General features: G+C 42.3%; 1 protein-coding gene across 1 annotated transcript in view; it reads left to right on the forward strand.

Annotated features, from left to right (window-relative positions):
• Positions 1 to 16,567, forward strand: part of PLA2G4F (phospholipase A2 group IVF) — a 158,080-nt gene that overhangs the window by 19,091 nt on the left and 122,422 nt on the right. The window contains exons 12-21 of the mRNA XM_083442494.1: positions 1,847 to 1,983; positions 2,748 to 2,970; positions 3,406 to 3,520; positions 3,947 to 4,084; positions 5,190 to 5,297; positions 7,005 to 7,199; positions 7,462 to 7,628; positions 7,816 to 8,002; positions 9,675 to 9,895; positions 13,609 to 13,657. Of these exons, the coding sequence (XP_083298620.1) occupies positions 1,847 to 1,983; positions 2,748 to 2,970; positions 3,406 to 3,520; positions 3,947 to 4,084; positions 5,190 to 5,297; positions 7,005 to 7,199; positions 7,462 to 7,628; positions 7,816 to 8,002; positions 9,675 to 9,895; positions 13,609 to 13,657 (1,540 nt within the window). The remainder of the gene's footprint in view (positions 1 to 1,846; positions 1,984 to 2,747; positions 2,971 to 3,405; positions 3,521 to 3,946; positions 4,085 to 5,189; positions 5,298 to 7,004; positions 7,200 to 7,461; positions 7,629 to 7,815; positions 8,003 to 9,674; positions 9,896 to 13,608; positions 13,658 to 16,567) is intronic.

The raw sequence follows: 16,567 nt of genomic DNA on the forward strand, positions 1-16,567 counted from the left end.
TTAGCGTCAGAGTTGCAGGAGGTTCACGAACAGCTTCGGAGGCAGTTAGAACTAGCAAAGCACGCATACAAACTGCAGGCTGACAAGCACAGAAGGGTTGGGGAAGACATACAGGTGGGAGACTGGGTTTGGTTAGCAGCCCAGGCAGTGCCGACCAGATCGTTAGCGAAGAAGAAGCTCGGACATAAGCAGCTAGGACCTTACCAAGTCGAGGCACAGGTCAATCCAGTGGCCTTCCGGTTGACACTTCCGGAGGGATCCAGAATGCACCCAGTGTTCCATAGATCAGTGCTCACGCCCTACAAAGCACCTCACAGATTTCAGGAGCCGGGCACGGCACCAGACCCGCTCAGGGAGACGCCCACAAGGAGGGGGTCGCCAAGAGGGGAACCCATCAACGAGGTCACAGAGATTTTAGACTCGAGATGGGGGGAAGAGGGAGTAGAATATTTTCTCGCCAGCGAAGGTACCCCGGCCAGCGCCAACCGTTGGGTGCCGGACTATGCCTTGGACGAACCTCTTCTCAAGGAAGAGTTTCATGCCTTGTTCCCACACAGGCCCATGCCAGCCGCGTATTTCGACGACTGGCTTTTCACACCCACACTTTCAGCCAGCACGTTCCAGGGGTTCACCTCAGACGAAGAACCGGCACTAGAAACACGTTCCCTGGAGGGATCGCCCTCGGGGTCTGCCTCAGACCGCTCTTATTGGTGGGACGATCGACCAGAGGAGCAGTGGAGCAGGAAGTTGCTGGGGGGTCCTTGGCAGGCAACGGCCCCAGAGGTGACCGGGGGAGAGACGGACATGGACGTGTTGGGGGAGGACCTTGGGTTCGAGCACGGCGGCACAGAGATGGAGGCAGAGGAAATCGAGGTCGGCGAGAGCACGGAGGACGAGCCGGACTTATCCGGCTGGATGCACGCCAAGGGGGACGAACTGTATCCGCCATTCACCCCCACAACGACGGAGCACCCAGCACCCACACCTGAAGGAGGGGAGGGGGGAAGGGGGGGCTTCGAGGGGGGGATGGATGTCAGGGGTTCAGGAGCAGAGGCACAGGAAAGGGAGGAAATGGAGAGCGAGGGGGAGGAGTCCGAAGGAAATGTCAGCGATGACAGCGGTCCGAGGTCTCTGAGTCTTTCCAGTGAATCGGAAGATTCACAGAAAGGGGCTCCCATGGTCAGGGCAAGGGGGGTGCCTAGGGGGACACCCCAGGAAGAAGGGGCCAGAGGGGACTCAGAGAGCAGCAGTTGGAAATCAGGACCAGCGTCCACACCAGAGTGCAGTAGGGGGGAGGAGTCCCAGGCATCGGGATCAGGCGGCGCGCTGCCAGCGGGAGGACATGAGGCAGGACTGGCCACGCCTCCATCGGGGAGCGAGGAAACGGTCGAGAGGAAGGTTGAAGGCTGGGCGCGCGCGCCAAGTTCAAATGTACGGGAGGGCGGCGCAGTTGGCAGCCCGGATAGGGAGCCAGGTCCTAAAGCCCGCCGAAGAGAGCGGGAGGAGTCAGGGGGGTCAACGTCTGCGTCGGAAGAATCCAGGAAGGAAGGGACCCCGGGGGGTAGCAGGACCCAGAGGAGAAAGGAGAGACGGAAGAGGTGGAGTAAGGCTAGAATCTTAAACTGGTGTACAGGGGGCGGAGATTCAGATGGAGCTTCGCCGGTCTAAACCCTAGACGTAGAGCTGGGGCGCTCCGGCTTGAAAATGGAAACAGTACTTCAATAAAGACTTTTGTACATTACTACCGGCTAGCGTTGGTCCTCTGTGAGCTGGGACCTGGAGCCAGCTCTGACACATATACAATGCACAATTTTGTTCACCTGCTTTCTCCCCCCCCCCTTTTAAGGTACCTGTTATAGCAGTCCTAGGATCTGGTGGAGGCATCAGAGCACTGACTTCATTTTATGGCAGCCTGTTTGGGCTTCAGCAACTAAATCTTCTTGATTCTGTCACATATCTCTCTGGGATCTCAGGTTCTACATGGTATGTGAGCATGAAAATTCTTATTTCTTATCTTGAACCAGAGGAGGGAATAACATTTCTTCTTGCGCTTTTTGGAGTATTGATTAAAATAGTGTTTCATTCTAGCATCTGATGAAGTAAATAATTGCCTACAAAACCTTTCAATAAGCTTAAAAGTGAAACTGCACACTTTTCAATAAGTTTTTTTAAAAAATAGGACAGTCAGTTGATTTCCCAGCAGCCTCCCCTCTCCCCCTGCACACACTCTGTCACACTCACATTCATACAAATACACATACAAATAGAATGGATGCATCTGTAGCCCTTAAATAAAACCATGTATTTCTGCACAAAATATGCTTCTTCAACTTTGGGTTTGTTTCTTAGAGTGCTTAAAAATCATATCATGAACTCTGTCTTGTCCTGTTCATATGTCTCCTACAGCTTATCATTCCCTTTCTAAGCTAGAAAGTCTCCCTTACAGCTTCTTTGTGCTGTAGCCACAACGGAAGAGAACACATTCTTCTCAAGTTTATTTAGAGCTCATCTACATTTGGCCCACTGCTTCCCCCCAGGAAAACCAGGAAAAGCAAAACTAGTTGGACCTGTGCTTAGAAAGCATGGACAAACAGAAAAGTGCTCAGACCCTTGCTTTCTAGGTACGGGAGAGCCCTTAGTCTTTTTAAGCAGACAGTGACTTCTAAAATACTCTTACTTTAGAAAAAGTAGCGGATAGTATATAAAGATTAGATTTGATGCAGAAATTTAATATTTTATCTTTGCAGGTGCATGTCAATGCTGTATAAAGATTCTGAGTGGTCCAGTAAAGATCCCGGAGACTTTATCAGCACTGCCCGGGATAAAATGTCAAGCAGTAAAGTAGGAGCTTTTTCTTCAGAGCAGCTGAAGTATTACTTTCAAGAACTGGTTGCAATGGAGAATGCTGGACGGAAAGTGTCTTTCACAGACCTGTGGGGACTTATTGTAGAGTTTTTCCTACAGCAGAAGGTGTGTTTTTGTTTTATTATGCACTTTGTGTTTTTATTTTGTATTTTTATGTTGTGAGCTGCCCTGTGATCTTCGGATATAGGGTTGTATACAAATTTAATAAATCATCACCACCTACAGTCGTACTTTGGAAGTTGAATGGAATCCGTTCCGGAAGTCCGTTCGACTTCCAAAATGTTCGGAAACCAAAGCGAGGCTTCTGATTGGCTGCAAGAAGCTCCTGCAGCCAATCGGAAGCCGTGGACACCTGTCGGACCTTCGGCTTCCAAAAATAGTTTACAAACCGAAACAGTCAATTCCAGGTTTGCGGCGTTTGGGAGCCAAAACGTTTGACTTGCAAGGCGTTCAGGATCCAAGGTACGACTGTATATGTAATATATATGCATTGCAAGTAAATTCTAAATTTGAAACCCTTATTGCCTCTCCTCTATTCAGGAAGACCAGTCAAAGCTGTCTGACCAGCAAGAAGCTGTGAAACGGGGGCAAAATCCCTACCCACTCTATGCATCCGTTAATGTGAGGCCCAATGTTAGTGGTGGTGACTTTGCAGGTATAGTAAGGCAGGTGTATTTCTTTCTCATAAAATCTGTAAGTAGTTTTTCCCCTCTCTCTAGCATGGGCCATTTACCTGCCATTGCACAGTTGATTATTTCCCTGCCCATTAAGGAGGGCGAAGTGAAAGGATGGGGGTGGGGGCTGGTGATGGAAGAGAAATAGTAAGGATAGAAAAGTGGATGATTAATTGCGATGGGTCAGGAAATACTTTGCGTAAGCCTTAACTCCTCTCATAGTATTTTGCTCTCCCTTTTTTTTCATATGTCATGATTTGACAGCACAGTTTCATTATTATAGTGAACATGTGAATGCTAAACACGTGAGCAGCATATAAACTAGCCTTATTACTTTGACTGGGGGGAATACAGCAGCCTTGTTTGCTTACCTGTTTCTGATGTGGTGCTGGTATTTTCCCTGTTAGAATGGTGTGAGTTCACGCCCTATGAGGTTGGATTTCGCAAGTATGGTGCTTTTGTCCGAACAGAAGATTTTGACAGCGAGTTCTTCATGGGGCGACTGATTAAGAAACATTCTGAGCCCAGGATCTGCTACCTGCAGGGTATGAACTTTGTGCTGGTTGTAAGGCAGAGACAATAACTTCATGAAGCATAATGTGTCATTACCTTCTGATTCCTCAGTTATGGCCTACAGGGGTTTTGTTGGGTGGGTTTTGTCATGGTCTGTTATTTCAAGTTGAGAAGGAATGCCTTTGCGGGTCACATTAGTAGAGATGTGGGTGAGCAGGGCTGCCATCTCCTGAGGGCTGATCCCATTTCAGGCCTCTCAATATTTTTGGAGTAGGAGCCGCTCCCCCCCCCCCCCGTGATGTCCCAAAAACGTGGAGGCAAAACGCAGAGCCAAGTGTGGCATGGCTAGTTCCTCCTCCTCCTCCTCCTTCTGGAAGGAGAGTCGAGCTAGCCTCCCACCAGTGGCAGTTCCAGGAGGAGCCGCCAGCCAATGGGGTCACCGTGTTCAGCTCTGCCCCCGGCTCCCCCTGACACCCTGATGTTGCACCCCCCTACGCTTACAATCTGGCACATCTGTGGATGAGGATTTGCCTTCTATTGTGGTTTGGCTTGGAGTCATAACAAACCACTTTCCTGACAACACTCTGCTTTACATTTACAGTACAAGCTACACTAAATGTTGTAGGTAGTTCTGTTGGTGGGTTGGTAGGCCTGCTATGTTGTATCTTAGGACGGGTGGTCCTCTGGCCCCTTCTCACTATCTCAAACTTTTCATGAGTCGCAGCCTTTAAAAGTACTTGCCACCATATCCTTTGGCTTATATGCCAAAATGCCTTCTGAGCAATGTACAACCAAGAAATCATAATTAAAATATGCAATAACAGTTTCACCAGTGGCAACTTTGCAAAAGTTAGCAATAATGTCCCAGCATATAGCTTTAAGCTGAAAACAGTTGCAGCCTTTGTGTTGCTAATGTCCTGTGCACTCTTTTGAAATAATCTTATTTGAAACACCACTAGAGGAAGCACACACAAAGAACTCAGACCTACCTCTCTTCATGTGGAGAATCTGAGGTTTAATATTAGCTAACACAAGATAAGGTTGTAGCCTGTACCTTGATCACGTGTATATTTTTGTTTGCCAAAGTGGGGAGAGCCTTTAAATTTGATTTGAAATAATTTCCTAATTACTCTACAGGAATGTGGGGCAGTGCCTTTGCTGCAAGTCTGGATGATGTATTTTTGAAGGTGGTTGGTTCAGGACTGAGCTTTCTAGAATCTCTTGGTGATGTTGTCAAAGTTATTGGTAAGGAACGAAGTTGCTCTGCATTATTTTGCACAATAATATCTTTGCGTGAGAATTTGGTTTGGCAGGCTGTGGTACCTTCTTGTTGACATAATGTTGAAACTTTCAAACAATAGCCAGTCAACAGAACAGGCATAAATTTAAAGGGTAGTTGAACTTTTTGTTCTATGAATGCCGTCAAAATTGTTCTCATCTGCTAATGGGATGATTTATTCCAACTTTGTTCTTGAGAAAAGTGGAGGAGCTACTTAATTGATTGCAAAATTACTTACAAGGCAGGGAAACATTTGAAAAAACTGCAATTGAAACAAAGCTGTTGAGAAGAATGTGTGACCCTGCCAGGGCCAACCAGGAGTTTCTTGGCAGCATTAGGAATCAGGCCCATATCTTAAGATTGTTCTCCTGATATGCTATTTGTAGTCATCTCTCTTCATTCTAACACATGTTACATTTCTGTAATAGAGTTTTCAACTTGAATTCAGAGCATCTTAAGTTCAGCAATGAGTGTTGTTTGACTTTGGGCCAATCATCATAACTCAACTTAACATACAGTTGTTTGTTTGAGGATAAAATGTTTGGGGTCGGGGAGAGAGGGGAAGGTAAATCTATGTATATCGTTCTTGGGAAAAATATGGGATTGTTGCTGGTTAATGACCAGCTTGATCCCGTCCAACTCAGCTGTAGCTCCCATGTACTGCTGAAGGGATCCCAAGACAGTATTACAGAAGCTTATTTCTGTCTACTCCTTGTGCACATCTGAGGCACTCAATGCACCAAGCCGTTACAGTGATCGGAGGTCTGTGGATGCCTCCCATATTCACAGCCAACCTTACCCTCTCCAATTGATCCCGGAATGTAAGTTTGAGCCGATAAGAGGGGCAAATTTGGATAGGAGTGTGGGCGGTGTGCATTGTCTTCCTGTGGCTCCTAACAGCTTGGCACATTGTTTGCCTACGCAATGTGCTGCACTCCAGATGTCATTGAACTACAACTTCCATCAGCTCCAGCCAGCGTGGCCATTGGTCAGGAATGATGGGAACTGCAGTCCAACATCATCTGGGAGACACCACTTTGGCTGCCTCTGCCTAGAAAGATGCCTCTACAGATGAATGCTGTACGTAAAGGCAACAGGTTTGAACTCATAACAGTAACTTCCACATGGTCACAGTGTCTGTGATTTTTCTTATCAGTTACTATTGGCAATACTGTAGGAATGTTTACTGGTCAGTGGTGAGAATGGTATATAAAGAGCTATCAGTTGCAGATCACATGGTATCATAGTATTTACACATATGAAAGTCAGAAATGGCTGTCTTATATGGGTGGTGAAACCATGAGAGGTACACATAAACTCCAAATCTGAACTTTACCCTTAAATTATTTTACATGTGGTGGAGCAAACTTAACTCTTTTAGTCTTGATACCAGTTTTACCTGGTCTTCTTAATAACTGTTAACGCTGCTTATTATTTAAAATAATTTTATTTATTGTGTTTTTATTTATTGAGGCAGCACAAAGGTGGCATATAAATGAATATTTCAACAGCAGATATACAGCAAAGTGAAATACACAAATCTTGTGCGCATTGTTTCAAGGGATCACAAAGTGTAAAGAGTGTTCATCCTAATTGAAGTATCTGTTTTCTCAAAACCTAAAGATTGGAGATATATATATATATTAAAAACACTGCGTGATTCATGATTGTAGATGACTGTCGACGATCCCATCTCCGGGATCCTATGAGGCTGAAGACTCGTCTGGTTATACCTGGCGGACCTTTGATACAAATTTTCCAGGACTTCTTCAAGTCTCGTGTTACAGCTGGGGAAACTTTCAATTTCATGCAAGGATTGTACCTGCACAAGGATTACGTCAGAGTCAATAAATTTGTGCTCGGGAAAGGTAAAATTTCTTTTCGGAATAAAAACCGACCTTCCCTAAAGTTTATAGATTAGCAAATGAAACCTGCATAGTGGGGAAATCCTCTGTTAATAGTGTCAGATCTCCACTAAAATCCAGTCAGGTGCCAAATACAGACATGGCTTTTCCTCTCTTAGTATAAAACATTCAATTATAAATTGAATTTCCATTGAAGGTATTGGCGGTTCTGTTTCACCATCGGTAAAAAAAAAATTTTTTAGGATACCGTGTTGCTTTTTTTTAGGTACTCATTTAGACGCTTTCCCTAATAAGTTGACTCCAATGGAAGAAAGTCTGTACCTTGTGGATGGTGGCTTTTCCATCAATTCTCCCTTCCCCTTGGTACTGCAACCAGAGAGAGATGTTGATGTCATCCTATCATTCAATTATTCTTGGGAAGCGCCGTTTGAGGTAAGACAAATCATTGTAGCCTGCCAAGTCAACTTGAGGTTGTTGGGTTTTTTGGGCTTCTTATTTCTTGGCACTAGTTCAAGTTCAGCTGACGTTTTTCCAGTATGGTTCCAGTTCAAGCAAATGAGCATAGGGAGAAGGTGCTAATAATTGCCTGACTGTTTTTTACGCCCCTCTAATACTTCAGGTCTTAGAATTGACTCAGAGGTACTGCAAAGAACGGGACATTCCTTTCCCAGAAATCATCTTCACCAAGGAAGATAGAGAAAATCCCAAGGAATGTTATATGTTTATGGATGCTGAGAATCCCAAGGTTCCCATAGTCCTTCACTTCCCTCTCGTGAATGACACCTTCCACAAATACAAAGCACCAGGTAAGCACGTGAGCTTACAGAGCCTGCATTTTAAAGTATCTAGTTGTTATTACCCAAGTAGAATGTTGAACTGACTGAACATTTTGAACTTGATTTTGGTGTGGTCATTAAGCTGTTCTGGAGAACAGCAAAAGGTGAGGAAATGAACTGAGTGTCCTCAGAACAGTCTATTTTAAGGAGTAGAACTTGAAAATCTAAATAGAAAATTACTAATTCCTTTATGAATAAGGCTCTACCCTACCAACCAGTTCTGTCACGTATGCTGGTGATCTGGTTTAATATTTCAGTGGCTTATAATTAGCTAGTGGGACAGCATCAATACTGACATATTATGAAGAACTTGGATCATCATTTTTGCTTGGGACTTCCAATAAAAACACACACATCTTAAACATGAATGTTGTTGTTGTTGGTTTTTTAAAATATTTTTTATTGCTCAGTTTCCACATAACAAATTATCAAGCCATATAATCACCTACATAATCCCCCCCATTTTTTATTCCCCCCCAAGGACTTCCCTCAGCTCCTCTCCCTGATTTCGCTGCACATATTTTCTCTGCATATTATGAAACTGTATATATCCTTACATACCTGTCCATTGTGTTATCAACAATAAATTTGTATGTGTTTATTCAAAACCTGCCAAGGAGTCCAGTTCATTTTGTTGTATTTTTAAATAATTTGTATAAAGTTCCCATTCCTCCTTGAAATCACAGTTGTCCTTGTCTCGCAGTTTGTATGAAACATGAATGTTGTTTTTTATAACGCAAGACACACTTTCTTGGAAATTTGGGAGAACAGGGAGCAGTTAATTTAATTGTCATGGTTAGCCAACTATCCCCCCCCCAGTTGATTAATTAGTTATGCTGGTTTGTAATGTGGTACAGTGGTACCTCGGGTTAAGTACTTAATTCTTAACCTGGAACTGTTTTTAACCTGAAGCACCACTTTAGCTAATGGAGCCTCCCGCTGCTGCTGCACCGCTGGAGCACGATTTTTCTTCTCATCTTGAAGCAAAGTTCTTAACCTGAAGCACTATTTCTGGGTTAGCGGAGTCTGTAACCTGAAGCGTATGTAACCTGAAGCATATTTAACCTGAGGTACCACTGTATAGTAGGGACGCGGGTGGCGCTGTGGGTAAAACCTCAGTGCCTAGGACTTGCTGATCGTAAGGTCGGCGGTTCGAATCCCCGCGGCGGGGTGAGCTCCCGTTGTTCGGTCCCAGCTCCTGCCCACCTAGCAGTTCGAAAGCACCCCTAAGTGCAAGTAGATAAATAGGTACCGCTTTATAGCGGGAAGGTAAACGGCGTTTCCGTGTGCGGCACTGGTGCTGGCTCACCAGTGCAGCTTAGTCACGCTGGCCACGTGACCCGGAAGTGTCTTCGGACAGTGCCGGCTCCTGGGCTCTAGAGCAAGATGAGTGCGCAAACCCTAGAGTCGGTCACGACTGGCCCGTACGGGCAGGGGTACCTTTACCTTTTTACCACTGTATAGTAAAATGCAGTCATGTTCATACTCCAATTAGCCCCAGTCAACATGATCAGTTGTCAGGAAGAATGGGAGTTGTGGTCCTCCAGATGCTGTTTGACTACAGACCCCTCATTCCTGCCTCAGAACAAGTTTGAAGGAAGGTATTCACGCAATGTATCTTTTCCCTCTCCTCTGGCTGCAGGAATAAAACGTGAATCAGAAGAGGAGAAATCCTTTGGTGATTTTGTGATTGGAGGAATGGACTCGCCATACTGGACACTAAACTTCACCTATGAACCGGAAGACTTTGACAAACTGCTAGAACTGAGTCGCTATAATGTACTGAATAACAAGGAAGCTGTTTTGAAAGCATTAAGTATGGCTTTAAGCAGACGAAAGAAGAAAAGAGGCTTAGGGTTTCTTTGAAAACTGGGAAGTGAATGGATTGCAGCGCTTTTATGAAAGATCCCAGTAGAAATAAATGAATCTTTGCGGGGTCCTTTTTATGTGAATGGATGTTGCACTGTGAAATTCTCTTCTGATTGCACTGGAAACTTAAGTTTACATACAAAGAAAGCTGTTCTTTCCTTTTTCTGTTCAGTGGATAAAACTTGGCAGTAGGTTTCCAGTGCTACAGGTCCAATATTTAAGAAGTCCATTTCTGAATGTCCACTGGGTTATATATTTCATCTGGTATCGGGGTGGGGAAATCTGAGAACTGTTTTATATTTATTTTTATTGTAATCATATTGTAAATAGTCTTAATCAAAGAATTTGAAATTAATGTTACATGTTCTGCTGGGTAAAGGGATGCAATTACTACACTTTGAAAGAATACCTTTGAAGAAGAAACACTGATACCGTCAAATTTAACCCTCATCTTGAGTGACTGGCATTCTACATCAGTGCACAAAGAATGTTATTTATTTTAAGAAATCACTGTGTGTTTGAATAATGAGGACAGGAGTCTTCATATCATGGAAATTCACAAGAAAGTGAATTTTTTTTTTTTTTTTTTACAAAACTTTTGTTAATCTTTATTTTGGTAATGAAGCACAACAGTACTTTTATAAATAAAAATATTTTTCTAGTCTCCCTGTCATTCTGAGCATTTGATACATGTGCATTGATTGACTGATTGAATTTATATACCTGGGCGTATAGGGTCCTCTGGGCTAACGTACTGCTGGACTTCAGTTGCTTAATAATACAGTGGTACCTCGGGTTAAGTACTTAATTTGTTCTGGAGGTCTGTTCTTAACCTGAAACTGTTTTTAACCTGAAGCACCACTTTAGCTAATAGGGCCTCCTGCCACTGCTGTGTTGCCGGAGCACAATTTCTGTTCTCATCCTGAAGCAAAGTTCTTAACCCGAGGTACTATTTCTGGGTTAGCGGAGTCTGTAACCTGAAGCGTATGTAACCTGAAGAGTATGTAACCCGAGGTACCACTGTAGTAGTAGTAGTAGTAGTAGTAATAATAATAATAATAATAATAATAATAATAATTTATTATTTATACCCAGCCACTATATGACCTTGTGTCATATATTCATTAACAAAGTCCTTCTCCTTGAAAATAAGCAATGTTTCACCTTTGACATTTGAACTATGACAGAATACAACCTTTGGTAAAAGTTCTTGTAGAATTTACTGCCCAGTGTCTCTAGGATTCAGTTAACAAGATCTGGATCATCCCAATACCAGTAGCTGTTACCAGAGCTGTTGTACTTTGAGGTCTAAGCCAAGATGACTACGAAATATTTTGTTGTTGTTATTCATTTAGATTATGATTGAAATATGAAATGTTAAAGTGAAATGCTTCACGACAGTGGCATGTACCCAAAGACACTTTTGTGCGACTGGAAAGCACTTCTGCTCACACAAGGCAGAGAGCTGGTTGAATACTGCAATTTATTGACATTTTGGCACCTGGGTGAGAATGCTAAGTCCTTAACATGTTAAACCAAAAGAGTTTCTTTTTTAATGAAATATAGCTGGTGATCATGACAATCTGTAAACTGATCTTGAACTGCGCAACAGAGAAGTTGCTTAAGTGTCCCGTATCAAAAGTTGTTTTTGCACTTCTTAGTGGTCTAATAAGGCAAACAACTTCAAGCCTTTAAAATTGCTTATATTAAGCTTGTGGAGCGGCTTGTTTATGCATGGGAGGCAGGTTTGGCTCTTTAAGGTCCTCGTCACAAGAAGTGTATATTTTTCAATCTGTGAACCTTTCAGCCAGTTCCATTTTTTTTAAATGCACGAACATTGAAAAGGAACATCCAAGGCACAAATAATTTAAATGTCACACCAAACAGGAAACTCACAACTGAGGATAGTTCTCCACCCATTTTTACACCTATAGTTAATCATTTCTGCAGCAAAATGATGGGTGGGATAATTTGAGATAGGTGATACTGAATAAAAATAATTTGGAAAAGGAGAGATACTTGCTGTAGCAGAAGAGTAGATTGAAAACAAAGGCGGAGAGTTCTTAGCAGAAAGACCATGCACTGTAAATTCACTTTTATACACAGCATGAGGACCACTGAGGATATGTGGTGGGAAGTCAGCAATCCTGTTAAGGTTTATACCGCAGTGTGGAACACAGAGAAGAGGAGGGCTACTGACAACAGTTGTGCCTGACTGGGCACTGCAAAACTTGGCCAGAACAAAAGTGACAAAAGGCCCAGTTCATCCTTCACTTACTCAAGAAGCTGCCCAGAGGAGCTCTTTTGCACGGTCAAAGTTTTAATGAATCTAGAAAATTTAAATATTGCGTATGTTTTAATTAAAAGATGAATAATTTTGTTGTTGTATGAGTGGGGCATTGCTGCTTTTGTTTGTGCTTAGGGTATTTATTTTTGTGTTTCTATATTGTAAACTGCCCTGTGATCTTCAGGTGTAGGGCGCCATAGAAATTAATAATAATAATAGTCAGATAAAACAGTCTAGATCATGTAACCTGGACCAGGTTACTAAAGGTGATATATGGATTATGTTCTGGTGACTTCTTGTTAAAATTATTTGTAAAACTATACAGAAAACATGTTTTTTGTACAGCTGAATGTGAGTATGATGCTGTGATTGACAATGATGGAGTAGTGCAGTGATCTAATATTACAATTTTGTATTGCTTAAATGAAGTGGTTACATGTATTTATATTGGTGATGCCAACGCAATGAATCAAGAGGATGAATGGTTATCCTAAGGCTTTTCTCATGGCTGTTTAAAAATAAGCAAATAAGCAAAAGATTTTTAAAATCATCATCATCATCGCTATGTTTATTTCCTGCATCAACAAGTAGACATTAAACAAACTTTTAGCGCACACTGGGTTTTGAAATGGACCTTGCTTCACATGCCAATTATAACTGTGAGAGAAACAACCTGAAATGTTAAGGTCAAACTATGACACCTCCTTTGTGAGGAATTTTGCTTAGCCTACACCCAGGCACCCATGGGCTGGGAGCTCGTGACACCTCTCAGTCGCTGACAGCACCAATTCGTAGAATCAGCCACCAGTGTCAGGGACAGTAATTGGGGCACCATTTGTCCTTGCCATTCTGCAGATCGGATGTGTAATGATACCTATGTGGTTTGGTATAGTGAGGAAACAGCCTCATAGTTGGGTATTCTGTTAGGCCACCTGCAAGTAGGCAATGGCCTAATGCAGGGGTAGGCAACCTAAGGCCCGTGGGCTGGATGCGGCCCAATCACCTTCTCAATCCGGCCTGCGGACGGTCCTGGAATCAGCGTGTTTTTACACGAGTGGAATGTGTCCTTTTATTTAAAATGCATTTCTGGGTTATTTGTGGGGCATAGGAATTTGTTCATTTTTTTTTCAAAATATAGTCCGGCCCACCACATGGTCTGAGAGAGGGTGGACCGGCCCACGGCTGAAAAAGTTTGCTGACCCCTGCCCTAATGTATGCAACAGCAACCAGATTCGATGTTTGTATACAAATATATGCAATATTTCTAAGGCTTTTTGAGCAGAGGTGGCTTGTTCTTCAAATGAAAAGCTATTTAGTGTGAGAAAACTGTATTTGCGTCTACTTAACAGCTGTAGAAGTTGGTTACTCTCTTGTATTATAAGCCCTTATGCATCTAAACCTGCACTTTCCTGCCTTCCAGAAAGAGAAGAAAACTTTGCAAGCTATTGTTACAATTGTACACGCAGCAGGTAAGAGTTTCCTTTGTGAGACACATGAACATAATGCATGACCTTTTATAAATAATAAGAAAATAGCATGCATTCATTTTATAGCACTAGGGAAGCTAAAATGCCTCAAATCATAGTACCATAGAGATGGAAGGTACCCCGAGACTCACCCAGCACAGTCAAACCTCAGTTTTTGAACATCTTGGCTGCCGAACATTTTGGAAGCCGAATGCCGAAAACCCAGAAGTGAATGCTTCCATTTTCGAACGTGCCTCGGAAGTCGAATGGCTTCTGAGGCTCATTTCTTAATTTCCCCCATTGAACTTGCTGACAACCCTTTGATCCTCGGTTTTTGAACGTTTTGGAAGTCGAACAGGCTTCCAAAACGGATTACGTTCGAAAACCGTGGTTCCGCTGTACACAGTATTCCAAGTGTGGTTGCACCAAATATAAGAACATTCTTATATTAGCAGTTTTATTTTTTTATTCCTTTCCTAATGATCCCTAACTTAGAATCCACCTTTTTCACAACTGTTGCAAACTACGTCTTCACTTTCACTGAACTATTCCTCACAATCCAAATAACACTTTCCTGGTTGGTCACCACTAGTTCAGTCCTTATCAGTTTATATGTGAAGATGGGATTTATTTGTTTATCTAATTAGCCTCTATGTACATCACATCTGTTTACACTGAATCACATTTGCCTTTTTACAGTGCATTTGCCCAGTTTGGAGAGATCCTTTTGGAGCCCCTTGCAATCTATATTGCCTTTTAGTACTCTGATTAATTTTACCACCCTGAACCACAATAAACTCCTGGCAGTACTGCAATCTTCAGTCCTGCGCAGTACAGCTAATCTGGGTACTGGCTATTGTACTAGGTAAAAAGTGATGGTTACATTGCATGATTTAACAATCTGGGCATGACTTGGTTCTGAGCTCTGAGGTCACATTTGGTAATGGATACCAGGAAAGGAACTCTGGAATTTTGTCAGCTAGTGATGTGCATAACTCAGTTGGCCACACCATAAAAATACAGTGCAAACTTGTTAAAAATAATAATTTTCTATTTATATGTGTACGGAGCACTCTTAAAGTATTTGTTTTTAATCACCGTGGGTGGGGTTGAGTTTCTGCTTATATTACAACGATTACCAAGTTCTGTCACTTTAAAGGCAGACACAACCGGGACTAGTCCCCTTCAGTCAAGGAACCAGTTCCCTCAAGCACAACCTGACATTTTTCTCATCTGACTGCATGAGGCTTGAGAGTACAGGATGTCTGAGGATCCAACTACCAGTTTACCAGAGGTAAATTTAAAAGTACAGCTATTCAATAAATTGGGTTTTTTTTTATACAGCGTATCACCTGGAAGGGGAGGGGGCAAATGGAGGAACACATTTTGGGCTATTTTGTGTGTGTGTGTGTGTGTGTGTACATATGCAGTACATGCACTACAGGGCCAAGACACTTGAGGGCATTTCAACCAGATTAGCATGTGAGGGGTGGAATCTGTACACATATAAAAACGCTGTGAAAATCCTTTTTTTTTTAAAAAAAAAATGTTTTGAAAAATACATTGAATTTTGCATAGTTCATTGTTGCCATCTAGCGTCACATCTGTGGTGCTTTTTCTGGGGGTACGCAGGGGTACGTATACCCCTAAACATTTTGTGAATCTTTGTACTTTTGTCCATTTACTGCATTTATTTTTCCTGATTTTAACTATAAAATGGTGATTTTCTTGAGAGTACCCCTAAACATTTTTTAAAGAAAAGCACTGCACATTTGTATACTGCACTTTACAACTCATTTAAAATGTTTTATTTGCAACTGTGTAACTGAGTACAAGGTCTTGAGATTAAGTAGGTAAAGCATTGTATGAGATTCTATGGGATTGTAACTCATAGAAGGACTCTTTTAAATATCACCTCCTCGTCTGTTTTGAACCTTACCTTCAAATTACTGTTCATGTTCTGGGTTAAAGTACCTCTCAGATATGCTCCTGTCTTATCATTCTACAATTCTGAGATTATCTATTCTGTTTCCTTTTGTTGGTAAGTGTGTGTAGTTAAATTCAGTTTTGTGACTTCATCAAATCATACATTTGCTTTGCAGATCCAAATCTTCCCCACTTCTCAGCTCACTGTGAAAATCTTGCAAGCTAGAAATATCACTGCAGCTGACCCATGTGAGTACCATATTTCTTTCACATTTTGGTTGCCTCTCTTCCATGAAATTAAAAGGACTGGTAACCAGAAAAACAAAACATGAAACATTTTCAACAGATGGTGAGAGTGGAATTCTAAATTCAGGTTTTAACTAGGGATCAAAAATGTTTGGCAAACCTGAAATGCTTGGCAGGTTTTTGAAGGAACCACAGACCTACCCTTTTATATGTATAAAGACTCTTTGGCCTGAGAACAAACTTGGTTGGACACATAGATTTGAATCTAACTAAGTCCTACTCCTCCTGAGGACTCAGTTACACAGCTGCAATTCTAAACATTATAAGTGTGTTATAAGACTGTGACACCAGATGACTCTGTAGAGCTCAATGGCAAATTGCATATATATTTTATTGCAATTTTTAATAGTATTTTAATAGCGTATTTAATATCTGTTTGGATCCAGCCTCAGAGAAGTCTCACTGAATTCAATAAGCATGAGTCAGTCATGACCAATGATTTCAGTAGGTCTCCTATGAGTAGGCCTTATTTGGATACAGCTCACAGTCATGCCATCTGATGCTTAAAAAATAATCCCTTTCCAAATATTACACAACACAGAATACCACCTTATTAGTTTAGCACTCAGAGGTAGCTATGTTTTAGGTATAAATATCATATGTAAGTGAAAACCGGACTACATGTAAAACGCTACACAGAAGCTGTCCTGGTCATTGATGTGAAAAGCAGAATCACTACAC

The sequence above is a fragment of the Podarcis tiliguerta genome, assembly GCF_965153285.1.
Source record: "Podarcis tiliguerta genome assembly, chromosome: 1".
NCBI lineage: Eukaryota > Metazoa > Chordata > Lepidosauria > Squamata > Lacertidae > Podarcis > Podarcis tiliguerta.